This window comes from Rhinolophus sinicus, linkage group LG16 (assembly GCF_036562045.2).
Source record: "Rhinolophus sinicus isolate RSC01 linkage group LG16, ASM3656204v1, whole genome shotgun sequence".
Lineage (NCBI taxonomy): Eukaryota > Metazoa > Chordata > Mammalia > Chiroptera > Rhinolophidae > Rhinolophus > Rhinolophus sinicus.
In genome coordinates, this window is record NC_133765.1 from 39,272,165 (window position 1) to 39,299,917 (window position 27,753).

The 27,753-nt window shown below is 45.2% G+C and overlaps 2 protein-coding genes across 13 annotated transcripts; one reads left to right on the forward strand and one right to left on the reverse strand.

Annotated features, from left to right (window-relative positions):
- Nucleotides 1–3,407: 3,407 nt before the first annotated feature.
- ZNF891 (zinc finger protein 891) lies at nt 3,408–10,440 on the reverse strand. Its single transcript, XM_074321272.1, is given in 5 exon segments — nt 3,408–4,973; nt 4,975–5,919; nt 5,921–6,446; nt 6,626–7,519; nt 10,258–10,440. Coding segments are annotated over 3 exon segments (1,446 nt in total). The 5' UTR covers nt 6,335–6,446; nt 6,626–7,519; nt 10,258–10,440; the 3' UTR covers nt 3,408–4,886.
- A 29-nt stretch (nt 10,441–10,469) lies between these two features.
- On the forward strand, nt 10,470–27,623 carry ZNF10 (zinc finger protein 10). Of its 12 annotated transcripts, none has more exons than XM_074321259.1 (6): nt 10,475–10,563; nt 15,297–15,437; nt 17,769–17,855; nt 19,436–19,562; nt 19,882–19,977; nt 23,742–25,228. In XM_074321259.1, the coding sequence occupies exons 3-6, from the start codon at nt 17,823–17,825 to the stop codon at nt 25,205–25,207; spliced, it is 1,722 nt and encodes a 573-aa protein (XP_074177360.1). In that variant the 5' UTR covers nt 10,475–10,563; nt 15,297–15,437; nt 17,769–17,822; the 3' UTR covers nt 25,208–25,228. The 12 variants fall into 12 exon arrangements, with proteins under 12 accessions (XP_074177363.1, XP_074177360.1, XP_074177361.1 ...); XM_074321260.1 differs by having other exon boundaries at nt 10,549–10,567; XM_074321257.1 differs by lacking the exon at nt 10,475–10,563 and adding an exon at nt 10,639–10,785.
- Nucleotides 27,624–27,753: the final 130 nt, after the last annotated feature.

Consider the following 27,753-nt stretch of genomic DNA (forward strand, 5'->3'; position numbering starts at 1 on the left):
GTGTACATGTAAGTCTTTCACACAATGAGACGCAGCATTTTTCTTTCCCACTCGATGTGGCGTGAGAGAAAACATAGCTGCTGGCTAATAATTACTCTTGTAGGATTGCCTAAAGCCTCAAACTGCCAGCACTGCTGTCCAGCTCTTCCCTTCCCCAGTATTCTCAGCAGTGTTACTTCCCGTCGCATCATGTGGGCAGGTCTGTGGTGAACAAGAATGTATCCGTCACTTCAGAGGTTTGTCCCATTCAGGGATGTGGCCACAGCCTGCCCTCAGGAGGAATGGGGCTGACTGGACCCTGCCCAAAAGACTTGACATGGGATGTAATGATGGACAGCTATGGGAACACGGTCTGAGGAGGTTGCCGTTCCTCTGAATTCAGAATCTGAAAATGATTATCTCTGCTGTCTCCATAGGAGACACCGGGGTGGGCGCTCAATGGCCTGACGTCCTGTTCCATGTTCTTGAGGAAATGGTGGAAAATTCGTTAGGAGTGGGAAGTAGTCAGCAGTTTCCTCCTGCTCCTGTTCTTGTCACAGCTTCCCTAAGAGATCGGGTCTGGATCTCAGAAAACTAATATTTTGAAGTATCCATTTTCTCCCTCTTATAAGCAGAACTTTCTATTTCTAAACCAAACCTGACCTCCTTGCTGGAACAAGGGAAAGAGACATGGAGAAAAAAGTGACAAGAGGCCTGTGACCAGGTAAATGAGGGGCAGTCAGGCCAGAAGTGCCTTACAGGTAGTCCAGCTCACGAATATAGTACCCGAATCATTTTATGAAAAGTTAGAACTTTCCTCTAAAACTCCCTTCATGTAACGTCACTCTGAAGTATGTAACTCATCCAAAAAGACCTTGCATTGATCTGTGGTAAGATATTTCAGAAAATAAGTATATTATTTTTAATTAAAATAATAGGCAATTCCTAGGTTATACAATAAAAGATGTCAGGACACTCGTCAGTGGAAAGAAGCAAGCATGTTGTGGATGTTTTCATTCAGACAGTGTGTTTTGTCACTGCCAGGTGAAGGTTGCTTTTCTTCCCTTACTTTTAGCACATAATAAATGTCTTACATCTTTCTACACTTAACACACCTTTTGTTATGAGCTGGGGTGCTTCGCAGAGGCAGGAGACAAAATGTTGCCCGTCTTTCCAAGGTGAAAATCAGTAACAGCCATACACGCTGAGATGGAAGAGTGTACTTTGAATGACTTGTGTAATACTTTGGGTACAATTTGTGAGATACAGTGTGACCATCTCAACATGTAAACGCCCACTGGAGATGCCAGATCTGTACAGTGTGACTCCTAGGTTTGCTCATTTGGTGTGTGGGAAACACACAGGGCCAGTTACAGTATCTATTACTCTGTTATGGTTACTCATGCATACACTGTAAAGGCACCTTACTCTTGCCCTTTACAGGAGCACACAGTAGGGAATCTTTCACACAACATGGTGCCTTGCCTGTGATGTGACTCCATATGTAACCTTTTCTGAGTTGAACTGAATTTATCTTGAGTGAGTCTCGTAACAGTGTACAGCTGAGTGACCATTGAACAGTGAACACTGGCACATTCCTAGATGCAGCTGTCTACAGTTACAGCTGTTTTTATGGTTATTCCTTCAACTGCATGCAGTGTTGTTATTATGAGGTTGAGTTTAACTGTTTATAATATCTTCAAAAAGTCCGCTTCTAGATAGGATGCAGTATGGTGGTGGCAAGCAGATAAATTTCAAAATAGTTTTATAGGCATCATAGAGCCGTGGGAGGAATGAGGACTAGATGGTGGAAACTTCCACAGGGGACCATCCTCAGGTGACCTGTTCACCACAAGCTGTTCTTTTCCCCCTTGTAAGCATTTCCTGATTTTGGATGTGGGCTGAAGCTTGGGCTGAGCCCAGGAAAGGGTCTTCTCTGGGGTAAAAAGTTTTAAGGGTCACCTGAGGTTGAAGTGGCAGATTAGAAATGTGAGAGAGGGGCCAGCCCAGTGGCTCAGGTGGTTGGAGCGCTGTGCTCCTAACGCTGAAGTCGCCAGTTCAATTCCCACACGGGCCAGTGAGCTGCGCCCTCTACAGCTAAGATTGTGAACAACAGCTCTCTCTGGAGCTGGGCTGCCGTGAGCAGCCGGAGGTCAGCATGAGCTGCTCACAGCCATGAGCTGCTCTGAGCGGCCGATCAACGACTAGCGACCGACTGCTTCAGCCAGGGGAGCGCAAGGCTCATAACACCAGCATGGGCCAGGGAGCTGTGTCCTACACAACTAGACTGAGAAACAACGGCTTGAACTGGAGTGAGGGGGGAGTGGAAGGAGGGGGAAAAAGGAAAGGTGAGAAGCCTCAAATGCACAGGTGGTTCTCGCTCATGGGACATGTGCTGAGTTTTCGAGCTGGGTAGAAGGCTGGGGGGCTAGACTACGTTTCAAAAGGCAAAGTGTGTGGTACTGAGGACTGAAAACCCACCAGGAAAGGGTAACTGCCTGAAATAACGGCTAGCCCTCCTCAAGCCATTTGGCAAAATCTGAAGCTACATGGGGCAGGATGTTAAGGAGACTTGCCCCAACAAGCCTCAGAATTAATGCCTTGGGGGCATCGTGTCCAAAATACAAAGGCTAAATAGAGGTAAACTGAGTCATGCTACAAATGCAACGCAGCTCCATCCGTGATTGGACTGAGGTGATCAGCCCCTCAAACTATCTCCAGAGGAAAAGGAGACTCACAGGTAGGAGACCCTGTGCTTCTTGTGAACATGACATCTGCACAACATGCATTTCTCAAATTACAGGTGAGTTTCAATCATGACATTTATCGATCTGTGAATTTCCTTTCTGTGTTAAAAATTGTCTCTTGTCTTCAAAGAAATCTGTGGGAAGGAAAAGATTGTTTTCTGTCACTGCACACGAACCACAATAGCCTCCTAAACTGTTTCCCCAGGATTTTTTTTACAACAGCCAGTGTGACCTTTTTAAAATAATCTCACTCTCTCATGAAAGATCCCTGAAGAGTGAGTACCTCATAGGTCTTCAAATAAAATGTAAACTCGTGCCACAGCTGGTAAGGTCCCTTCTGATCTACTGACCTCCCAACCTGGTTCCATATACGCCTGTCCTCAGCCTTTGCCTAAGGTTTTCCAGTTACTGGGCTATTTTTCCCCAAACAAATATGCTGAGGTCTGAATGAGGACTTTGCTCCTGCTGTTCTCCTCAGCTCTTTGCTGTCCCTCCACCCCCTTCCCCCATGGAGCCTAAAAAGAGCCCATGCCCCTTGGCAATACTTCCAAGTAGTTCACCTTTAAAAAGTTGGAGATAGAAAAGGGGAGTTAAAAATGTAAAAAAAAAAATACATATACACGTATATATCTATATCTATATGTGTGTGTGTGTGTGTGTGTATATATATATATATGAGATGAGTCCTGTTCCTTATGCATGCTTGAATGAAGAGCTTTTTTTTAAAGCTCAGAAAAGCCTGTGAGGTTAAAGATTAGGAATCCTCTCCCTTTGGAGCCACATTGCTTCCCTGTTGCCAGGAAAGGCTGTTCTGATCAATGCTTCCATTGGAAGCCAAGAGGAGGACACTGCACCCTCCCCCAAGCTGAGTCATCGCGTGCCTCTAATGTGACACACAACGAGGCAGCCCCTGGGCATTGCCCACATAGGAGCGATGAACTTGTGACAGAGGAGAAGAGGGTATGGGAGGAGGGAACATGATTAAACAGATTGCGGTTCTCGTAACCGTCCTAGTTTCCGTGTGTCTGTCATGGTGGAAGAGCTCCTCATGCTGAGAGTGGCTCTAGTGCTCAGAGAAAAGAAATTTTGGTTCCATGCAAATTTTGCCTATATAGTCACTTACAACCCAACCCTTCTTTTAAGTTAAGCTGCCACTGAAATACTAAGTAAAAAAGTTTACTGAAAACCTTAAATGTTTATGTGAATACTTACTATGGGCCAAGTACTTGGAATAAAACACTGAACAATTTAGACAAAGTTCCCACCTTACTAAAGCTGGGCACATGGTTTTGAGTGGAAGATACATAATTAAACAGGCAATACTGTGAAGGTGTGAAAAATGTTGTTAAAGCAAATACAGGGTAATTCATTAAAAAATGGTACCTAAATCCCAACCGCAACCCAGCGGAACCACCCTTCTGAGCACCACTGACGATGACTCACGCAAAGACCAAATGTGTACGTCCAACATAAAATGTTTAACTCTGCAGGGCTTCGCGATCCTTTTCTCCTAAACAAGGTTACTATATTGATTGCATTCACATACTGCCTTTAAGAAAACCAGGAAGCTTACTTTTCTCATGAAAAGATGTCCAGCTACAAGCAGTGCAGAGCTGGCCCAGCCATTTACAGATGGCTCTGAAGACTCTTCCTACTACCTCATCCTTAGGCACGGTTGTCATTCCCACCGTCACAAGATGGCTCCTTCAGCTCCAGGAATGGAAAAGCCACAGGGAGAATGGGGAAGGCAGAAACGCAAAGAGAAAAGACCAGGTCTGTCCCTAGTGACACTAGTTCCGATTGCTCAGGAATGAGGGAGATGGTGACACTTGGCTGAGAAGCTCTGTTACTAGACTCTGGTATTGTGAGCTCAAACAGCGTCATCAGCAGGGAAGGAGGAGCTTGTTTACTTGGCCACTGGCTGTATCTGCCACACCTGGCCAGAAAACCCCCATGACACTCGGAACGGAACGTACTGCCGTTAACTTAGAAATCAATCATCTGAAAACGGAACCTCACATGTTACAGATACTTAATTCTAAACAGCTATGGATCAAAAAAGTCTTAATGTTAGGTATTTAGAATTAAACTAACATAGACCAATATGTTATATAGCTAAAGGAGTGTTTAGAGGACTATTTTTAGCCTTCAATGCTTATTTTAGAGAAGACTGAAAAAGAGAGCTTGGGATACATCTGAAACAATGGAGAAGGTGATTCCACACTCCAAACACTTACAGGGATTCTCGCGCAGTATGAGTTCTCTTGTGTATAATAAGTGAAGCGCTCTGACTGAAGGCTCTTCCACACTGCGGGCACTCGTAGGGCTTTTCTCCAGTGTGAGTTTGCACATGTCTCCTAAGGGAAGAGGAAACAATGAAGGTTTTCCTACATTCGTTGCACTCGTAAGGTTTCTCTCCAGTGTGAGTTCTCACGTGAGCCCTAAGAGATGTTTTCTGACTGAATGTTCTTCCTCACTGAGGACACTCATAGGGCTTCTCACCAGTGTGAGTTCGCACATGTCTCCTTAGAGTTGAGGAATCACTGAAGACTTTCCCACATTCCTGACATGCATACTGTTTCTCACCCAGGTGATTTCTCTGGTGCAAAGTGAAATCAGAAATCCCAAAGGTTTTCCCACACTGTGTCCACTCATGTTTCTCTCCAGTAGGAAGCTGCTGCTGTCGCTTAAGGGATGATCGATGACAAAGAGTTTTGTTTTTGTTACATTCATAGGAATTTCCCATTGTGTGAAGGTGGTTCTGCAGAGGGAGCATGCTATGTTTTACACCATGTTTGCAGCATACGTGCTCTTTCTGTGCTGTTTGAGTTCTTTCAAGATGCCACAGAGCTCTATCGTATTCACAATTTCCACAGAGCTTCTCACTTAGAGAGTTTTCCTCGTGATTGTTTAGGATTGAATTACACTTCAAACACCCACCATCTAAGGAACATTTATGGCAGTGTTTCCTGGTAGAAACTCTCTTTGAAAAACCAAGTTTTGATCTAATTTTAGAGTTTTCCTCGAATTCACACCAGTCACAGAATCTCTCCTGATATGCTGTTTTCTTCTGGGTAAATGTGACTTGCCTCAAATTACCCTCTGAGATCTTGTGCTGTTTTCTGATCTTATGGCCTGCCCACTCTTCTCTTAATGTGGGAGACCACTCATCCATCATGAACTTTACCACTTGTAATTCCATTGGATGCTTTTTCCCAAAAAATATTCCACATAGGAGTTGATTCTTTGGTTTTAATTTGAGTCCCCCAATCTGGACAGGTGCCTTGAGGAATTCTTTGCCTCGGTATCATCTCTTCTTGACCCAGCAGGGAGTACACAGGAGGCTTGCATAACTGACGTTCCACTGTGGTGAGAGTCATATAGTTCTCCAGCATCACATCTCTGTATACACTTCTCTGAGCAGAATCCAGCATCACCCACTCTTCCTGTGTGAACTCCACAGCCACATCTTTAAAGGTCATTGGTCCCTGGAGGCAGGTGGCTGGAAATCCAGCCACCATCCTTTCCTCTTCAGTATTTCTCACACAGAAGCAGGCAGAGTCCTGTACAGTCAGAGCCCGTAGTGGGGACAGGTCAGTCTCTGCCATCTTGAGAGTGTGAGTGACATGTGCCCACACAATAGGAAGATAGATCAGGATATTTCTTTTCTTGTTTCTCTCATCCAATCAGAACAAGGGGATATTTCACTGGGCGTCATCCCTGTAGGCAGAGGCAGATTCAGATAAAAGAAGAAAGGTGGAAACGAGGCCTCCTGAAGGCAACGTAAAAACTGTATGCCCTCCCCCTACCTCCCATCAAGGGCTGATCAGCTAAATCTTTACTGGGATATGTAATGATGTGTAGTATAGTCATCCTCGGCCACCTTCTAGAACTGTTACCTTGGTTATTTGTACTGGCTTCACCTGCAGACAACTTCTCAGCCCTGGGTGGAAAGAGCATGCATTATTAAAAAGAAATTAAAGCTAAAGACAACCAGTCAAAAAAGACATGGTTGTTGAATTAAATTTCATGCATAGTTTGCTACTTTTTTAGTTAACTTTTTGGAATGAAAAAATAATCTTCCTGCTAAACACAGCTGTTTTAGGTAAATTTCTCTGTTCTGCATATAACTTGGTGTTTACCTGAATAACCTCACACATGATGATTTGGCTGCTACCTCACATAGGAACTTTACTGGAGTTTTCAGAGGCAGACATGTGACTTTGAAACAACCGTTAATTTGATTACCTCCAATTTACTCTTTCCCTGCTAAGTCCTTATTTCCTTAGGATAAGTTGGTCCAGGTAACACTTGAGCAGGATTAACATAGAAGCATGAACTATGCTCCAAGCCTCAGGAGTGAGGCCTAACAGTATTAGATGGCAGAGTACTTTCCTGTATCATTCTTATAATGGCTTTAATAGAAAAGGAAAAACAGCACAATGAGCACATAGTGTGACTTCAAAAAGGAAATGCTTAGGCTTTCAGGATCTCAGCAAATCATGCAATAATTTATTACGCTGATACTTTTACTGGTCTCACTTTTTGAAGATTACATGTTTACCTTTAAATGCAAGCCTTCTCCCTCGGTATCATACTTCAAAGGCGTTGTTTTAATGGACAAAATTACAGAATTGGGGGCCGGCCTGGTGGCTCAGGCGGTTAGAGCTCCATGCTCCTAATTCTGAAGGCTGCCGGTTCGATTCCCACATGGGCCAGTGGGCTCTCAACCACAAGGTTGCCAGTTCGATTCCTCGACTCCCACAAGGGATGGTGGGCAGTGCCCCCTGCAACTAAGATTGAACACGGCACCTTGAGCTGAGCTGCCGCTGAGCTCCTGGATGGCTCAGTTGGTTGGAATGCGTCCTCTCAATCACAAGGTTGCCGGTTAGACTCCACAAGGGATGGTGGGCTGCACCCCCTGAAACTAGCAACGGCAACTGGACCTGGAGCTGAGCTGCGCCCTCCACAACTAAGACTGAAAGGACAACAACTTGAAGCTGAACGGCACCCTCCACAACTATGATTGATAGGACAACAACTTGACTTGGAAAAAAGTCCTGGAAGTACACACTGTTCCCCAATAAAGTCCTGTTAAAAAAAAAAAAAATACAGAATTGGCATTTTAATTGAGACAGGTATATTTTATGTCTCTACACCAGAAATGTATATAACTCTGTTCCTTTAGTGTATGTAACATAGAAATAGATTTGTCTGAAGGTACTAACATTATAATCCACTAAAAAGGGACTAAAGTTGTTTCAGGAAATATGACATCCAACACAGAGATGAGGGAGAAAATGGACGAGGGTAAAGGGAAGTCCCAGTGTGCCAGTGGGCTGATGCCTAAGGAATCTGATCAGTCTAGACTGCAGGAGTTTGGGAGGCTCCTGGGTTACGTGTTCGGGAGACGAGAAAATGGTTTAAGATTATATGATGGGTTTTCACCTTGAGGAAAAAGGAATTGAGAGGCATTTTACATAGGCTTAAGGAAAACAAGCAAATGAGGAAGAAAAGGCAATGATTAGTAACAGAAAAAGTAAAATTTGTAGAAAAGGAACTTATCGTTCAGCAGTAAAGACTATTTACATAGTTATGAGGATAAAACACTGATCATGAATTTAACCACAATTTGTAAGACAACTACACTACAATACTTGCAATATAATTATGTTGTCATACAGGAAGGAAGGGTGTTAACAGTAAAAACTCTCATTAAACACAGTAAGAAACTTTAAAAATGTCACAAACCGATGAATTAAAAAAGATACTGAAGACAGTTCAAAGCCAGAATTGCTTAAAAATTTCAAAGTCCTTACCACCAAGAAGAAACAGGAGCCTCCTGTTTTTATTAGTAGCCTTTATTATTACTATTAGACTTTAAAAACTGTATATATACATTTCTTGGGCAGTAAAAAAATTACAGAGAAAATAGCAATCAAATCAAGAAGCAGAAAAATAACAACAAAGTAAATTTAAACATTGACAGAGAAAATTAACTGAAAACCAAAATACAAAGACATAAGACAAAAATAAAAGATCACAAAAACAACCAAAATCTGCTTCTTTGAAAAGATTAATGTACATATCTTGCAGGGTTAATCAAGGAAAAAAAGATGGCCCAGATAAATAGTAGGCTAAAAAAATACAATTACAGCGGTGATTTTAAAAATCACTATGAAAGAATAGCACAAACAACTTCATGCAAGCACATTTAAAAATTCAGATGAGATGAATAATTTTCTAGAAAAATTTAAGTGTTCAAAATTGACTCAGTAAGAACTACAAAACCTAAACTAATCAACTACCATTAAAAAATTGAATCATAAGTAAAATATCGGGGCAGCTGGTTAGCTCAGATGGTCAGAGCGCGGTGCTCTTAACATGGGCCACTGTGAGCTGTGCCCTCCACAACTAGATTGAAACAACTATATGACTTGGAGCTGATGGGTCCTGGAAAAACACACTTAAAATAAATAAGGTTTTTTTTTTTTTTTTTAAAGAGAGAGATGTCCAAGAAGTAAAATATCTACACCTAGAGTTTGAGCCCAAAACTTTCAAGGGAAAACTATTTTACAGAATAGAAGAAGAAAGCTGTGCTTCCCAAGTTATTAATGAGACTTGTGAAATCTGTTCAGTATAGTACAAAGAATGAAGATTAAAGTGCAATCATAATTCTGAGCACTGAAAAAGTCCTAAGTAAAATATTAATAAATTGAATACGACCTTCTATTAAAGTAATACTGTCATATCACACTCAAGCAGGGTTTAACCAGGAATTCAAGACTGGCTAAAAAGCAGAAAAATCACTATTGTTACTACAATGTAATAGTATAATGAACACTCTTGTACCCATCACTCTATTTTGAACCATATCTGGAAATGACATATTATTTGTAAGTATTTCAGAATTTATTTCTGAATAAGAACCCTTCGAAAATCAATACCAGGATATTATCACACCTACTAAATTAGCCCTAATTCCTTAACACTAAATATATAGGCAGTGTTTAACTTTTTGTTATCTCATAAATGCTTTACAAAAACTTTTTTTTTCTTCGACTCATGGTCCAAATAACCTTCATACAATTTAAGGTCTCTCAATTTAAGGTTCGCATAGAGAAGCCGTATTGCTGTGATCCAACCATAAATTGATTAAGACATTAAGGGCGTCAGGAAAAGCTCCGGGGCAAAGCACGAAGCGCACCCAGGACGCCCCGCTGCTCCCACTTAGAGCCGCCGCCTCCCGACAGCCGGCACCAGCCTGCGGCGGGGACGCGCCCAGTTCCCCTGCTCGCCGCCTGGTCCCCGCGATCGGGGCTCCGCGGACGCAGCCTCGGGTAGGGCCCTCCGCGACCGCCGCCTCCCGCCCCCACGCGCCCGGCGCCCCGGCCCCGCAGCCCCGGCTCCCGGCTCCGCACCCCGGCTCCCCGGCTGCTCTCGCGGCAGGGCCCGCCCCGCACACAGCAGAACGTAGTGACTGCTCCCCTCGCCGCGTCTCCTCAGTCTCTACGGGCTCCATCGCGCTCACCCGTCCTCGGGCACCTGCCTCTCGGCGTCGGAACACCCCGGCCTCGGCGAGAGCGGGGCGGGGAGCGGCGCGGGGCGGACGGCGGCGGCCCGGGGCCCCGAAGCCGCCAGGAGGAAGGCGGGGCTCGGAGCCCCCACGCTCGGTCGCCCCGCTCAGCGCAGCGCCGGAACTACATTTCCCAGGAGCTCTCGCGCCGCGTCGCGGAGGGATTCTGGGCTTCGCATCACGGTGGCCGATCTCAGCGGAGGGGCCGGGGCGCGGGGCGCGGGGCGCGGGGCGCGGAGTGTGAGCGAGGGATCCGGGCGCGTGAGTACGCGTGCGCGTGTCGGCCCCGGGGCGCGTGCGTGAGGGGACGGGCGCGTGGCGTGGCGAACCCGGGGGGCGTGGGCGCGTGGAGGGCGGTGGGCACGGGGGGACCGGGGAGACCCGCGCCGCCGCCCGCGGGGCCCTGGCTCTTGTCTGAGTGGCCGTGGCTGCTGCCATTGTGACGGGGCTGCTCCCCATCGGACCTTGCAGGGCTCCTCGCAGGTAGGGCCCGACGCGTCGCGTTTGCGTGTTTGCCTCGCAGTCGGACGCACCGACCCTTCCGCAGCATTGCGGCTGCTTAGCCTCGTCGTGCTAGGCGCGCGGTAACGTTGTCAGTACGTCGTGTTTCTTCCTAACGGCGATTTCTGCCCCTGCACCAATGCCTTTCCCTGCGCGGTGCTTCCTGGACGCCCGTCGTGGCGTTTGTAGCAGACGTGCCTGGTTTTCCGCGGATAACGGCAGGACCCTGGCGTTTGAACGTGCTGCGTGGCGCCGGTGGTGCCTGTGAAGCACGTTCTCGGTGATGCTTCCTTTTTCCCTCCATCTGGGACTAGGGGCTTAAAAGGTCGCATCCGGCCTTTCTAGCGTCTGCTGAGAAATCATGTTCTTTTTTGTGAGTCAAAGAAATTTCTTAATACTGAAAACCTTATGTTTCTAGGAGAAATGCAACTTGGTTGTACTGGTTTTTAATAATGTACCACTTGATTCTATTCGAGGATGTTAATAAAAGTTACACGTCAACCGTTGATGAGGTAGGTCTGCTTTTAACAAGTTTGGTGGCCGAAAGGGCTGGATAGACTTCTATTTTTTGGCCTAAAAATATTGATAAAAATGTCAGTCTTACCATTATTTTCAGGACCAAGCAGTTTTGTGTGTGGTCTTTAAAAAAAGCTTACAAATCTCTAGCTCTACCTTCCTGTTCTTTAGTTGTTGTTTAACTCAAATAGATTAACTGGCGGTTTGTGTGTGTTTGATCTGGTTTTATTTTTCAGAGACAGTTCATAAATTTAGTTATGTTTTTATTTCCCCTTGACACTAGAGGCCTTATCATCTGACGTCTAGTGTGAGTGTCAAAGATAAGGCTGACATCAAGATTCCATAGATCCCATCCGAAATATATGGAGGTGAAGAATTCCAATATTATCTATGCCTTAATAGCAGAACATACTTTAAAAAAAAAAAAAGAGGAAGAAAAAGGGAAGGCAAGATGTTATCCAGAATGCTTGCTAACAAATGTTAGGTTAGAGATGGTGGATACAGGTAACTGTCGACTTGGGAAATAAATAGCGCTCCTCCCTACGCCTTGTTAAACCACCTCAGCTCCACGCTAATTTTTCCCTATGACTTCATCTACTCTTCTGTTTCATTAAAATTGTCTCTCTGCCTTGCGAGCCTTCCTGGACAACGAGTTGCACACATTTCTGCCTTTTCTCGAAAGTTGTTCATTTGTTCTTTCGTTCTTTCTCTCAACACATATTTCTTGAGCTCTTAGCAGGTGCCAGTCACAGGGCAAGGACTTGAGATACATATAAATTAACTGAGGATGTCTGCTAATCAGTATTTTATGTAAAAATTGTCTCTAAATTCTGCTTAGCATAGTGCAGTATTTACATAGAATCAGGGACTACCTGAAGGAAGCCTAGTCCCAACACAGACAATTAAACCAGATTCTCTCTGTGGGCAGGGATGGCGTGGGAACCAAGGTACCAGTAATTTATGAACATACCTGGGAATTCCAGTTGTGCTGTCAGCATTGAAAACGGTAGTTTAGATAAAGGTTTGAGGAAACCTAGAAGTGGAGGTGAAGGGAAATTAGGATGCAGTGCGACGGATTGTGAGCTATTTGTGTTTTAAATCATAACATGGCAGAGCCGTTGGAATGGACCTTCGATATCCATGGAAACTGGAGGCTATACTGTACTTTTCAGTTACTTTTATAAGATCCTATTGAAAATTCTTTGGTGACCAGAAATTTCTTGCCTCCTTTCACAACACCTTGTATATCCAGATGTCATTTGATTAACAGTGTCTTATTTTGTTGGCTTGCAGTTGACTTCTTTGTGACACATTGCTCTTAATTCTGCCCTCCGGAACAATTCAGAATAAATATTATCCCTGTTCCACAAGACCTGTAAATGTGTGAAGACTGTTCTTTTGCTCCCCTCAATTTCTTGTGCAGACTAGACATCCCTGGTTATTTCAGCCATCGCTCATCTGACACTAAACAGTCAGCATCGTGAGGGAGGGGCCTGTCTGAATAGCCACTACTCAGTTCTCAGCTCCTTGGATAGCACTTGGCACACTGTAAGCAGCCAGCCAAGATCTGGTGCAGGAAGGAGGGAATGAAGGAACTGTATGCGTTCACTACACTTGCAAACTGTGGCATCCTGATTCCTTAAAATGAACCTGATACTCCTCTCGTAACACGCATACAAGGTACATGTAGCATCTACTTCTTTATCTTCACCTCCACGTCTAGTATGTTAACTGCCTTTGTCAGCTGAAACTTGTAACTAATCCTTACTCCCATTGCTTGGGAAAGGGCTAAAGAAACCGTAAGGACAGGACCTGTACCTGGCGTCAGAGACCTCACTGCACGTGGACACAACCCCGTGGTCAGCGAGCTGTGGCTCTCCTGCTGTGTCTTTGTTCAGCCCATGTAGCTTCTGGTATTACGGACTGGGGGAGTAAAGAGGAAGAAGCATGAGCCCTTCCCAGGAAGCTAGGGAATGGCACAGGAGGAAGGTCTTGTGTGGTCCTGCAGGGTGGACGGGTTTCTGCTGAGAGGCAGGAGGGGAGAACTGCTGGCAGAAGAGGAGTGTCTGTGTGGGCGTTGAAGCGGTTTGCTGTGTGCTGGGGAAAGTGTGATTGTTTGATGGAACTTGTGGAGCTAGTGAGGTAGAGAAGGCCCAGCCACAAAGAACACTGAATGCGTGCTATGGACTTGGTCCATTTTCCTATAAGTACTGGGAGGCCAGCAGAGTTTTAACCAAGCACTGAAACGTGTTTTACAGAGATCTCACTGAAGGAGAGAGCGAGCGAGGCAGACAAGCCCAGTAGGATGTCTCTAAGTCAGGAATTAGGAGGTCTGAACCAAGGCCAAGGCAGCAGGATTCTAGAGGAAAAGGTGGATGGGAGAAAATTTAGGAGAGGGAATTTACAGGTTCCAATAACTGACTAGATGTTAGGACAACAGAGTCTAGAAAGACACTAGTGTGACTGGGTCATTAGATGTCAATGTTTTTTCTGTTTGTTTTGTTTTTTTGGAGAGGAAATGCATTTTTATAGGGAGGGTGCTGCAGGAGGGGGTAAGGTTGGTGAGGCTCAGTCTCCAAGAAACTTGAAGTGCTGGTAACTGACGAGCTGGAGTCGGCCCCTGGCCTCCTTCACCTTGTGAGAACTGCCCATTTCCACAGGAAGCTTCCAGCAGCACTTCTGATCATTTGGGCAGTTTAAGTGTTGAACTTCATACTCTCTGCAGGCAGGTGTTTCTGCACATGCCGTCCTAAAGCTGGCGTGGAGTCTGGGGCTCCTGGCTCCTGCTCTAGTGGCATCTGAACAGGCCATCTTTCTTTTGACAGCTCGTACTTCTCAGCTTCATATTCTCTGCTTGGTTTGGCTGGTGTATTGCATGGCATCATTTGTTAATTTAAGGGATTAAAATCTTTAAAAACTGTTGAAATAAGAAACAGTGAAATCATTTTATTTATTTCCTCTGTTTATGTGGAAAATAGGAAATGCCAACAATCTCTCTATAGATCATTGGTTTATTGTAAAAGGATATAATTGAGGAACCGCCAGACGGAAGACATGCTTAGGGCCAGGTCTGGGGAAAGGCAGGAGCCTCCATGCCCTCCGGGCACCACCTCCCCTCATCCCCACGTGCTCACCAGCCCAGAAGCTCCCAACTGTTCTCTTAATTAACAAACAAAATCCTTAGTGTGTGCCTGGCTCTGTTGTATGTGTTTGACAAATATTGTCTCACTTAATTATCATCATAACCCTGTGGGGTGGGCGTTGATTTATCCTTGTACAGATGAAGGACTGTCAGGAAATGACCTGGTACGTATGGAGGAGGGGTTTGAACCCCGGCAGTCTGGCTGCAGTCCACACTTTCAGCACATGAGGTCAGCAAAAGAGGCTGGAGTACAAGACAGAGTGGTCTGTCCATTCTAGACGAAGCACGTAGCCCGTGTGTGCCATGCAATGGCGTAGACCGTGGGGCTAGAGCAAGTAGATACACTGTGTCCTGACAGTGCCCCGGGGGTCACTGAATAAATAGAGACCAAACAAGACCCAGATGAAACAAAGGGAAACCTACATTTAAGCCAATCATAACTTTTGAAATCTTTACAGAAGACTGAGAAGTACCAAGGAGGAAATCTAGGTGAGGAAGGAAGCAGTGTAAATAAAGAGCTTCTGGAAGGAACAATTGAGAGACTGCTGGTGCCCTCCATGATAGGTGTCACTGGGGAGCCGATCAGGGCTGGAGGGAGGGGCAGAGCCAGCGTGCTTTTATTTATTAAAATGTGCATAGGATTGAAATGGAGATCATTAACATCTCCAAAAGACGACATAGGTAAACCCTATGAGAGAACAAAATATGAAAGAACTGCAAATATAAACATATAGAAAGCGTTCAGCATAGTATTTAAAATGTGGAAATTAAAATTGTGATCAAAATTTAAAACAGTTAAAAATGCAATGTTTATACACTTCTGCTTCTGGCCAAGATGGAGAAAGAGGGAGTGGATTTACCGTCTTGCCCAAATAAAAGCAACAACAACAAAAAGACGACATGACACGATTGTTTGAAGACGGTGGATGTCAGACAGTAAAGGACAGTCATCCCTGTGAGATGCAAAACCAATGAGGTAAGCCCTCTGGTTGCCCCCGTGTGTTGCCGTGAGCGGGTTTCCAGGTTACAGCAGAGGAAGGGGGTGCAGTGGAGCCCAGCAGACTCCCTGAGTCAAGGACATGGTGCTGAGAATCTGGGGAGAGCTCATAGGACAGAACACCAGACGGGACCTGTCCAGGGTCCCCTCGGGTCATCAGAGTCCCGATCAACAGTGTGAGGCGAGTGAGAGAATCCTGTCAGGGATTAGAGGGAGTAGTCGCTGGCATTCACACAGGGAACCGTGCCCGGTGGAAGAAGCCAGACTGGAGAATTCTTCTAACTCCAGATTATTGGGGGTGGAGCTGTAGCTAGAATGCACCAAAAGGAAAAATCACTGTCTACTTCAAATACTACAGTCAGCAAAAATGCACTTCAAGGCAAGACAGCCTACAGAATAGGAGACAATATTAAAAATCACATGTATCTGAGAAGGATTTCATATTCAGAACATAGAAAGAACTACAACTGAACAGCAAAAAGAAACAGTCTAATTTAAAAATGGGCAAAGGACCTGAACAGACATCTCTCCAAGGAAGATACGGAAATAGCCAATAAACACATGAAAATAATGCAAATGAAAACCACCAGGAGATGTCACTTAACACCTCCTGGGATGACTATAATATCTTTTAAAATGGAATAACGTGTTGGCAAGCTTGTGGGGAAATGGGACCCCCCCATGTATTGCTCATGTAAATGTGAGATGAGAAGTGTGGTTGGTCCTCTGACAGCTAAACCAAATATTACCACATGACACAGCAGTTCCACTCCAAGCTAATCGCCTGAAGGAACTGAAAGCGGGGACTCGAGCTGGTACTTGTCTGCCAGTGTGCCCAGTGGCGTTTTTCACAGCAACAGAAGGAGGAGACAACCCCAGTGTCCGTCAGCAGGGAGATAGATGGACAAAAGGGGGTCCATACCATGGAATGTGATTCAGCCATTAAGAGCAATGAGGTTCTGATGCAGATGACAACGTGGATGGACCTTGAAAACGTGCTACGTGAGTGAGATAAGCCAGACACAAGAACACAAATAACATGTGATTCCACTTACGTGGTGTTGTTCACCAGGCAGGTTCATAGAAACAAAGTGGACTGGGGCTTCCCGAGGTGGGGATGAGAGGGTGGCATAGGGAGTTACTGCTTGATGTGTAGGAGTTTCTGTTTGGGGTGGGGGTAAGGTTTGGGGTTAGTGGTGATGGTTGCAGTTAATGTCACAGAATTGTACACTTAGCAGTATTAAAATGGCAGGTTTTGTTATATACATTGTACCATAATTTTAAATATTATTAATGTAACATACCTAACCACTGAATTTGTGCGCTCTGAGTGGGCGAATTGTATGGGGTGTGAGTCATCTCGATAAAGCTGTTGAGAAAAGAAAAGCAAAATAAAGGTGTCGTCAGGCCTCCAAAAGCTGAGAGCTTGCTGCCGGCAGACGTACATCACAAGAAATGGTCAAGGGCTCTGCAGCGAGGAAGGAGCTGAAACCAGGTGGAAGGCAGCTGGGTGACGGGCACGGGTGCTGCTCGCTGCATAGTAAATGTATGTTTTTCCCTAAAGTTAAATACTTTTCAAAGGTAATGGGCCGGGTATTGGTTTCCTATTGCTGTGTAACAGAGTTCCACAGATTCAGCGGCTTCACAGCTCCCGCTTACAACGCACAGTTCTGTAGGTGGGAGTCCAACACAGTGTGGCTGGGTTTTCTGCTCAGATGTCCAGCAGCTGATGCGCAGGGTCGGCTGGAGGCTGTGGGGGCAGCCCACTGACTGTTGGCAGAATCAGTTGTTTGCAGCTGTAGGCCTGATGTCCCTGTCTGTATCCATGCTGGCTGTCAGCCGGCCGCTGCATTGGGCTCCACAGGCTGCCCTCATTTCTTGCCACGTGGCACCTTCCAACTTCAGGCCAGTGGGGACCCATCACGCTTCTCGTGCTTCAGATCTCTGATTTCCCTTCTGTGACCAGCTGGAGAAAACGCTCGTTTCTTTATCTATACAGTGAGGGTGTTAAATCAGGTCAGGGTTTGTTGTTTGTTTGATTTCCTCCAAAGAGACGGTTTTGTGGTAGTAGAATTTGATTCCGAATGAAATTTTGCATGGAACTCGGGGGGTTAAGGGGAAAAAGCAGTCTACACAGCCCTTTTCATCCTACTCCCCGGAATTCCAGGCACTGTGGCTGCATTTCTGGAATGTCTGTCTCTCTGTGTGGCGGTTTCTGCATTACACCTGCTGGGATGAGGGAGTCTAGTGAGGATTTGTGGAACCTTCCAGTCGCAGCAAACTTCCCTCGTGTTTCTCTCTTTTCCCCAGCTTTTCCTTCTCGGGACCTCACCTTACTCAAGCATCGCCAGGAACGAGGAGGGCATGGAAGCCAAGTCGCCAACTGCCTGGTCCCACGTGAGTTGGGCTGCCTTCTTTCTTTTCCACCTGAAAACCCCTTTTTGCCTAAGTTCTGAAGTTTCTTTGGGAACTTGAGAGATCGAATCTCAGACACTGTCCTCCAGGAGACCAGCACCCTGTCGTGTGCTTTGTCTGTAGTGGTAGTTTATTTCCTGTCATGGCAAAGACAAGGTTTATCAGAAATGCGGGTGGAGCAAAGGGAGGTCCCACCGAGGAATGAAACACTTTCATGCACACGGAGGAACTGAGCCCACAGCAAGCTTGCTCCCCAAAGAAGAGGAAAGATCTGAGAATGGGAGTGCCTGTCGAGGGGTCAGCTAGTCCCTGGTTGTCCTGGGTGTGGTTCTGGCTGTGTTAGCACCTCCACGGGCAGTGCCTATTTGGGGGAACTTGGGGACAAGCTATGAAATTAGCAAGGGGTAACTGCACCCAAGGCCCAAAGAGGTCGGGGTGGACGTGGGAGCAGCCAGACCAGGGGCCTCCGGACGGACTCTGGGCTCCTCACCCTGTCCCGCCTCTCCCCCAGGGGGCCCCTCACATGTTGCCTGACGTATGTTGAAAACCCGCCAGAGGTGCTGTCGGTTTTGCTCTGGACTGCGCTGCATAGTTGGAAGGATTTCGGAGAAGAAAACTAGTCTATTAGGTTCCACGAGATGCGTATTGTTTGTTGCTTGCCCTTAATTCCTGAGAGTTCGTTTATCTCTGGTATCACTTCCCTTCTGCCTTAGGGACCATCTCTAGCCTGTCTTTCAGAGCAAGTCTGCTGGTGACAAATTCTGTTAGTTCTGCATTTGACAATGTATTCTGCGTCATTCCTGATAGGTATTTTCCCTGGACGTAGAAATTCTGGTTTGACAGTTGTTTCCTTTCAGCACTTACAAAAATACGTAATTGCCCTGTCCTCAGCGCTTCATGGCCTCTGAGGAGAGCTCCTCGACCCCAGCCGTGGTGCTTCTCCTGTGGTCATGGCTCCTTTTAGATGCGGCTCATAGAGAAAGGCCTTGCTTCTGTGTGGTGATTCCTTATCAGGTTGTTTTGCTGCTTATGGAAATGTAATCTTCCTATTTTTATGCCTATAAATGTTTAGGAAAAATGTTTTGGATAATTATTTTTGGTCGTAAAACATGGCTAGCTTGGTCTTTCAAGCTTTAGGCTATGCTGAATTCAAGACCATTTCTCTCTCTTTTCCAGCCTTGAATTAGGTTCTTTATTTCACATAATATAAATGTAGGTTAACTAACTCCTGGTGTCTGGCTCCCCTTGCTTTAACTGTTTACAGCAAAGTTGATTTAAATAAAAGTGTGTCTGACAGATTCTAAATGTAAAGCACAGTGCTCGGCAGCACATATACTAAATGTAAAGCACAACAGATCTGGCTTGGGGACAGTAGGTGCCTAAGAGCCTTGTGTGTCAGGATCGTCCAGAAGCAACGATAACTACTCCTGACACCAGGCACAGGGTCTGCCCCATCCCTGCCCCTGCCCCAGTGCTGTCTGCCTGGTCCCTCTCTGAGCATTCTGGAAAGGGAGGCAGCAACACTCATCCACTCAACGCAGATTTGCTCCGTGCTGTTTTAGACACTGGTGACCTTCACGGACGTACTTGTGAGCTTCACCAGGGAGGAGTGGCAACTCCTGGAGCCTGCCCAGCAGGGTCTGTACAAGGACGTGACGCTGGAGAACTACGAGAACCTGGTTTCTTTGGGTGAGTCTGACCTCTGTGTTGGGGAAACTCCCTGCAATGACTTTGGTCCTTCACTGATCAAAAGCTGTGGAGACTCTGAAGCAGATACCAGAGGGAGCTGGGCTTCAGGGACCTTATTTGTGTGGGGCAAAAAATTGTTCTCATTTGTTGAATTTTTAAAAATGCCCGTTTTGCTGCCTCTGTAGCCTCACCTTGTCTGCTCTTCATTGTCCCCCAGGACTGTGAAGAGGTTGGGGGTTCAGGTTGACTCTGGGATGCTTTGTATCCATCCCAGAGAGCCCCCACCCTGGTCCAACTCTGTATCTTTCCCTGTGAACAGGTCATCAGTGTGCCAAGCCCGATGTGATCCTACAGTTGGAGAAAGGGGACGAGCCGTGGCTGGTGGACAGAGGGAGTCCCCAAAATGCCCACCCAGGTGAGAACCAGACGAGAAGTGTTACAGGCAGGAGCATAGATGACCCGTTAGGCTGGAGACAGTGGTCACGGGTTCTCCTCATTTCTGACAAGAAGTCTGCGTTTACTTACCTGTTTCCCCATTATTAGTCTTCTTTCTAGAGTCTTGTCACATTTCCATTTGCCTCAGAGACAAAGGTGTCTTCTTCATTAAAACCATCATTCTCTTGGTGTGCTTGTTACCAGCTCTAGCATCCCCGTTCTCTTATTTCCACAGAATCTTTTTTCCATCTTTGCCTGTCTCCCCCCTTTCACGTGGCCCCTTCCCACAGCCTCTGTGCAGTGGGACCCCATCGCCAGCCACTGTCTTGCGTGTCCTCTGCCGGTTAGAAAACCCAGCAGACTCTTGCCATTCCCGAGCAGAACCTGTGTTCTCACTGTACCCTCACTCTTTATTTAATGTTGTTATGTTTATCTTATTTTATTTTAATCTTAATATCTAAAACACAAATCATTCTGTGGACTCCTGACCTCGCTTCTTTCCCGCACTGCCCTTTGTGTAGGAAATCAGGTAGAAGGTAAGCTCCTGTCTTCCTCCTTCTGTGTTCTCTGTAAGCAGTCTTCTCCCCATGCTCAGGACTCACAGGTGTTCTCCGCCCTCTTGGGTGTCACTGAGTCACGCTGCAAATAGCCCGCTGCGCACGGGACTCCTGCCAGCGACTGCACATAGTAGGTTCCTGCCAACACACGGCCTCCTGAGTCCCCTGCAGCCTGCAGCGTCTGCGCCTGACACTAAGGTCCACACGCAGGCATCCCCCGCATCCTGGGCTCTCAGTAGGATGTAGAGAGGACCTGTCCGTCCAGCTGTCCTGTAAGTCTCACCTCAGGCTCCCTCTGAGGCCCTTATGAGTCCTCAGGGAGCTCAGGTGCCTTCCTTTCCTGAGCTCCCACTTTAAGTCTCCAGCAGGTTCTCCATTAGTGTCATTTGACTCAACGTGGATGAGATACGTAGGAACTCACCCCTCCTTTATGTCAGCCAGTCTAGGGGAAAGGTGGTTTCGTTACACATGGTTTGCTTCAACTCGCAGAACCTACGGACGGGGAGGATTTACTGCACATTTAAATGTCATAGACCGTCTCTGACTTTTCATTTGGCCTGTAGGTGCCTCAAGGGCAGGGCTTTCAATTCACTGGTAAGATCTAGATCAGTCAGCTGCTCTCAGAAACACTGGGATGCAAGATTGTCCTGTTTTCTTTCATTTTCCTACTAGTGCCTTTCTTGACTTCTTCCATCCACGTGTTCATTTATTTAGCAAGCTTTCCTGGATGTCTGTTGAGAAGTATCCAAAAGTAATAGACTGGATCCAGCAGTTTACACTTTTACCGAGTATTTATTGTCAAAAGAAATTCTGAAACACATGGTGCTTCAGGGAATTTGTCAGCCGTGTGAACTTCATTATCAAAAGGAAAAGTGTAATGAGTGAGGGCTTTAAAATTCGCAGGGTCAGATAACTAGTGCGTGCTCCAAAGTTTAAAGATAACCCACATGAGTGGTTATGTCACGTGATACAGGAAGGGAGACTTTCAGGATTTTAAAAAAGGAAAGCACCCATCATTATGTCCACGCACCCCACCCAGTTTTCCCCATCAGTCCTTCGCCCCCCATTCCTCATGTTCATTTTATAGTTTTCAAATTGGTGTTTACAACTTGGAAAAGTTCTCCATGCCCTGATCTGAGGGGTGGGGAGGGAAAAGATTGTGTATTTCCTGTCAGAACTCATCCAGCAGTCCGTGTGTGTGTGTGTATGTGTGTATGTATGTGTATGTATGTGTATGTATGTATGTGTACAGGCAATGGGATATTACTCGGCCTTAAAAATGAAGGAAATCCTGCCACGCTATAGGATGGACGGACCTCGAGCACGTTATGCTGTGGGAAATAAGTGAGCCAGACACAAAAGACAGTTGTGTGTGATTCCAATTATGTGCGGTACTTAAAGTCGTCAGAGTCAGAGACGGGTGTCGTGGCTGTTGCCAGGGGCTGGGCTAAGGGCGCGTGGGGAGTCACTGTTTAATGGGGTAAAGGTTCAGTTTGACAAGATGAGCGTTACGGGGTGGATGGTGCTGCTGGCTGCACGGTCCTGCATGTGTGTAACACCTGAACTGTGCACTTAAAAATGGTTAAGGGGAGAAATTTTATGTATATTCTACCACAAGAAAAACAAAAAGAAAAGAAGTCAGGTGGAGGGAATCTCCTAACAGAGCTGTGAATGGGAATTGTGCTGTTTGGGGTTGGGGTGTACAAAGAAGGCAGACAGGAGCTGCTCACAGGGATTATGTGCCTGGTGTATCAGTCCTCTGGCTCCCAAAGCAAAGTTCTACAAACTGGGTGGCTTGAAACAACAGAAGGGTATTTCCTCACAGTTCTGGGGGCCAGGAGGCAGTGTGAGCAGGGCCATGCGCCCTCCAGGAGAGCACCCCTCCTGCCTCTTCTAGCCCCAGTAGCCCAGGTGTCCCTTGGTAGGTGCATCAGTCCCCCTCCAGTCTATCTGGCCCCCTCCCCGTGCTTCTGTTTCTGAATCTCTTCTCCTGTCCTACAAGGATGCTGGTCACAATGGAGTAGGGCCCACTCAGCTTCTGTTCTCCATCATCTTAACTGATTCCATCTGTGACAATTCTGTTGCCAAGTGAGACCACATTCTGAGATGTAGGCGGTAGGACTTTACCATGTGTTTTTCAGGGGACACAGTGGAGTCCATACACCAGGTAAGTAAGTGCGGTGTCACCCCTCTAGTGGAGGAACAGGTGGCGCTGTGTAAATACTGTTCTGTTTCTAGGTTCGGAACCAAACATTTACCTGAAAGGCTTGGAGAATCAAACCTAGGGTCTTAACCAGGGGAAATAATCGGCAGTAACATACATGGGTACACGCAGGTCGGCAAAATGCCCAGGAGAACACGCGTTAGTGCCCTGTTGTGTTAGTCCCATTGTTAGTCAGTTGTCCAGTCTGGATGTCTCAGAACAAAGGAATCGAAGACAGCAGTAATGACCCTAATGATTATTATAAATGGTGTTGCTTCAACCATACATGTCAGACTTGGATGAGTTCACACCTTATGTAGTACTTGATAATCTTACATGACAAGTACTGTCGTCCTCAGGTTACAGAAAAGCAAAATTATTTTTGAAAAGGTAGCAACTTGTCTGAATTCACCACTAGCAGTGGTGTAGCTTAGGTTGGAGCCTGTACCTGCGTGGCTTCTGTGTGGTTGCTTTTCCAGCCTATCATGTCCTTTCTGAGAGGCTACTTGTGTCAGCCGTCTGTGCATTCTGAGTGCTTTGGTGATGTAGATAAAAGGCATTGCCTGACGTGGCTGTGCTCATTGTTTAGGATATTAAATTGTCCGTGGTGTGAGGCGTGCATGTTGGGGGAGAACCTGGCAACAAGTGGACACGTTAGGTTCTTACATCATTAATAAATAGGTTAGGTCATGGAAGCGCAGCCCTTTCTGTGGATTTCCTTTATCAGCATCCCCACCACTGCATGTGCCGATCCCATGTTTCATAACCAGTCCCGTGGCTTCTTACTCTCTCTGCTCCTTGTATGTACTGCATTGCCCGGCACACTTCGTTTACTACTGTGTTCTTCCTTTCTCATTCTCAATCACGCTTACGGAGCTATATCAAAGCAACTGTACGTGGCTTACATACCTTGTCTCCACATACATCCCACCATTCTCGCAGTGATACTTCTTTCATTATGCAAAGCTTTTTCATTTCTTTCAGATTGGGATACTGCAGTTGAAATTAAATCATTAATTTCCAGTAAGAATATTTCTAAAGATAGACAATCCTATGACATTAAAATGGAAGGAATGGCAAAGAATGATCTCTGGTATTTGTCATTAGAAGAAGTCTGGAAATGTGAAGACCAGTTGGACAAATATCAAGAAAACAAGGAGAGACATTTGAGGCAAGTGGCACTCACCCAAAAGAAAGCACTTACTCATCAAAGAGTTGGTGAAAATGGTAAATATGGGGGAACCTGTCTTATTCCTGCTCAGCTGGTACTGAGAGAGTATTTCCATAAACATGACTCACATGCTAAGAGTTTAAAACATGATTTAGTTTTTAGCAGTCATCAGAAAAGCTATGCAAATAACAGTAATGAATGTGGCCAGACCTTCTGTCAGAACATACACCTTATTCAGTTTGCAAGGACACAAACAGTTGATAAATCCTACAAGTGCCCTGATGATCGTAACTCTCTGCCTCATGGCACATCACTTAGTATATCAAAGGGTATGCGTAGAGAGAAACGCTATGAATGTAAGGAATGTGGGAAATTCTTCAGCTGGCGCTCTAATCTAACCAGGCACAGGCTTATTCATACTGGAGAAAAACCCTATGAATGTAAAGAATGTGGAAAATCTTTCAGCCGCAGTTCTCACCTCATTGGACATCAAAAGACTCACACTGGGGAGGAACCCTATGAGTGTAAAGAATGTGGAAAATCGTTCAGCTGGTTCTCTCACCTTGTCACCCATCAGAGGACTCATACAGGAGACAAACTGTACACATGTAATCAGTGTGGTAAATCTTTTGTTCATAGCTCCAGGCTTATTAGGCACCAGAGAACTCACACTGGAGAGAAGCCTTACGAGTGTCCTGAGTGTGGAAAATCCTTCAGACAGAGCACACACCTCATTCTGCACCAGAGAACTCACGTGCAAGTGAGGCCCTATGAGTGTAACGAATGTGGGAAGTCTTACAGCCAGAGATCTCACCTGGTTGTGCACCACAGAACTCACACCGGACTGAAACCCTTTGAGTGTAAAGACTGTGGAAAATGCTTTAGTCGAAGCTCTCACCTTTTCTCACATCAGAGAACCCACACCGGAGAAAAGCCATACGAATGCCATGATTGTGGGAAAGCCTTCAGCCAGAGTTCTGCCCTCATTGTGCATCAGAGAATCCATACTGGAGAGAAGCCGTACGAATGCTGTCAGTGTGGGAGAGCCTTCATTAGGAAGAATGACCTCATTAAGCACCAGAGGGTTCATGCTGGGGAAGAGACCTATAAATGTGACCGGTGTGGAGTTACCTTCAGCCAGACCTCTCCATTTGTAGTCCATCAGATAGCGCACACGGGGGAGCAGTTCTTAACTTGTAATCAGTGTGAGGCAGCGCTTGTTAGTAGCCCTAACCTTATCAGATACCAGACAGGTAACATCAGAGAAAAAAGTTACTAATATAATGAATATGGAACACTTCATTGTGATTGTATTTTGCATTGGAGAGTTCCTGCAGAGACGCTGTACAGATGTAATCTATATGGAAGGGCTTTTAGTCTCATTAGTATCGTTTTTTGCACTATAGAATTGGTCCTAGAGGGGGGAAAAACCCAGATTTCACTTTAGTATACAAATACATCGTATTTTTTTTTCCTCTCCACAAACTTCTACAAAAGTAATTGGCCTGGGAGCATTCTTGACCAAACCTTAAGTGCCAAAATCTGAGAAGGAACCATTAAGTAGTTGAGTTGTTGAGAGAGGTCCAGCTTAGGTACCTTCTTCAAAAAAATTAATGAGAGTTGTTGATTAGAATAGAAAGTTGATATCGTTATTGTAACAAAAGGTAGAAAATAATATTCTAGTGAATTAATATGCCACTTTTTACTTGATTGTCCTTCCCTTCTTAGACACGTAATAGTGTTTAGTGTGTTTTACGTGTCTGATATTACATCTTGTTTAGCCGGGAAAATGCTTATAATGGAAAACAGAAAGAATAGTGCATTTACTACTAGTAGTACCCATTTAAAAATGTATTTGCATGTAGGCAAGAATTGAAAAAATATTTATGGATAAATGAATAGGTATTGGGATTAGGAGTGAGTTTTATACTTTATTCAGTGTAACTAATAATTGTGGAAGACATTTTTAAGTATTAAAAAAGGATATTTTCTCTATTCCACCATCAAGGAAGCTTGAGAACCACCTACTAGCAAGCTTTCCCATTAATTCTAAGCTGTTTGGGTCATAGAGTTGTGCTCCATCAGACTGGGTGCTAAAGTCATCTGGGTATTTTAAAACAGTGATTCTCTGGACGTTGGGACCTAAAGGAGCTCTGGGTGTTTGAACACACCTGGGAGGGTGTCCATTTGAGTGAGAGCAGGTACATGGTAATACTAAGAGCTCGTATGCTCATGCGATAAACACAGCACTACCCACAGGCACCCTCCTTCCAAGGTGGCCGGTGGCCTGTCTTTGTAAAGAAGACAGTGGTTATGAGCATAAACTTGAGCTAGACTACCCAAGTTGAAATCCCACCTCTGTCCTAAACTTCCTGGGTGAACTTGGGCATTCTACCTAACTTCTCTGTGCCAAACTTAGAGATATCCTCCTCTGTAAATTAGGAGTAATACTACCTTGTAGGATTGCGGTGAGAATTACATGAGCAAACATATAAACCGCTTAGAAGAGTATCTGCCATACTGAGTGCTTTATAATTATTAGCTGTGGTTACTGGTATTACTGTAGCTGCCCCACCCCAGTGTCTGTCCTTTAATTTAAACCTTGAACGCTAATTAGAAGTCCTTGCGTTCTCAGTTCCCTCCCAGTCATACATGTTTTCCCCTTTTACATAAATCAGAACTTACCAGCCTGAGGATATCATTGACCCTTGGTGGGTGTATGAATTAATTTCTGAGGATCCAGAAACAAATTTTAATACAATTTTTATAAAGGTTTTCCCTTCGGGGGAGAGGATTCTAATCTTCAGATTCCCTGGTAAATCCGTGACCCTAACAAGATTTTGGAAGAGAATCTGTTTTAGTTCTCTGGTTGGTTCTATAAATGTTTCTCCTGTGCGGTGAATGATAAATATTGCCAAGACCAACGGGATGAATATCTTGATGTTTCTTCCAGAAAAAAATCTAGAAGTGATTGTTAGACTCATGAGATCTGAGAACTACAAGGAACATGAGACCCTGTAACTCATACTCTTCATTGGACAGTGGAGACACTGAGTTTGCTCAGGGTTCACACTGTGAGTCTCCCAGGACTTGATTGCTGGTCCCTCGGTCACTGCTGCTCTCGTCCATGTTTCCGTACCACTCACACGTGTACAGACTCCCACAGGACTAGTTTTCATCGTAAGCACTGGTTCCCATGGGAGAGGAAGAGGAGCCCCTGAACTGGGCCTCTTAGAATTTCTGATAAGCTGTGGTCCAGCTTTCCTCAACTGTGTAATGGAGATGCTACTAGTACCTACCTCAGAGAGTTGTGTGGAGGAGAAGATAATGTGTGTAATGTGCTCACAACAGTGCCTGGGCCGTAGTGAGTACTGTATGTGTTAGCTATTCGTCATGATGACACTGCTGTCACCAACATCATAAGGAATGTAGGAAGACATACGTGTCTATGGATGATCACTGAGACATCGTTTATGCCAGTGCAACATTTGCAATATGAAAATTATAATAGGAAAGTGGTTATTTATAGTATATCCATGTAATATTATGCAGGCATTAAAATAATGCAGTTTCATAACAGGAAAAATGTTGATGCTGGCATGTATTATGAAAAAAGCATGATAAGTGTCAATATGGAATAAGTTCAAGTATGTAAAAATAAATGAATTGTAAAAAAATGAAACGAATCTTGCTCAAATTAAGGGAATTTGTCAGATTAATAACAGTTAACCTACATATTGAAATTGGCACTCACTTATTTTTATTTTTATTTTTTTACTTTCTGTTTTTTCCAGTCTCTTTAAAGAATACATATACATACTACTT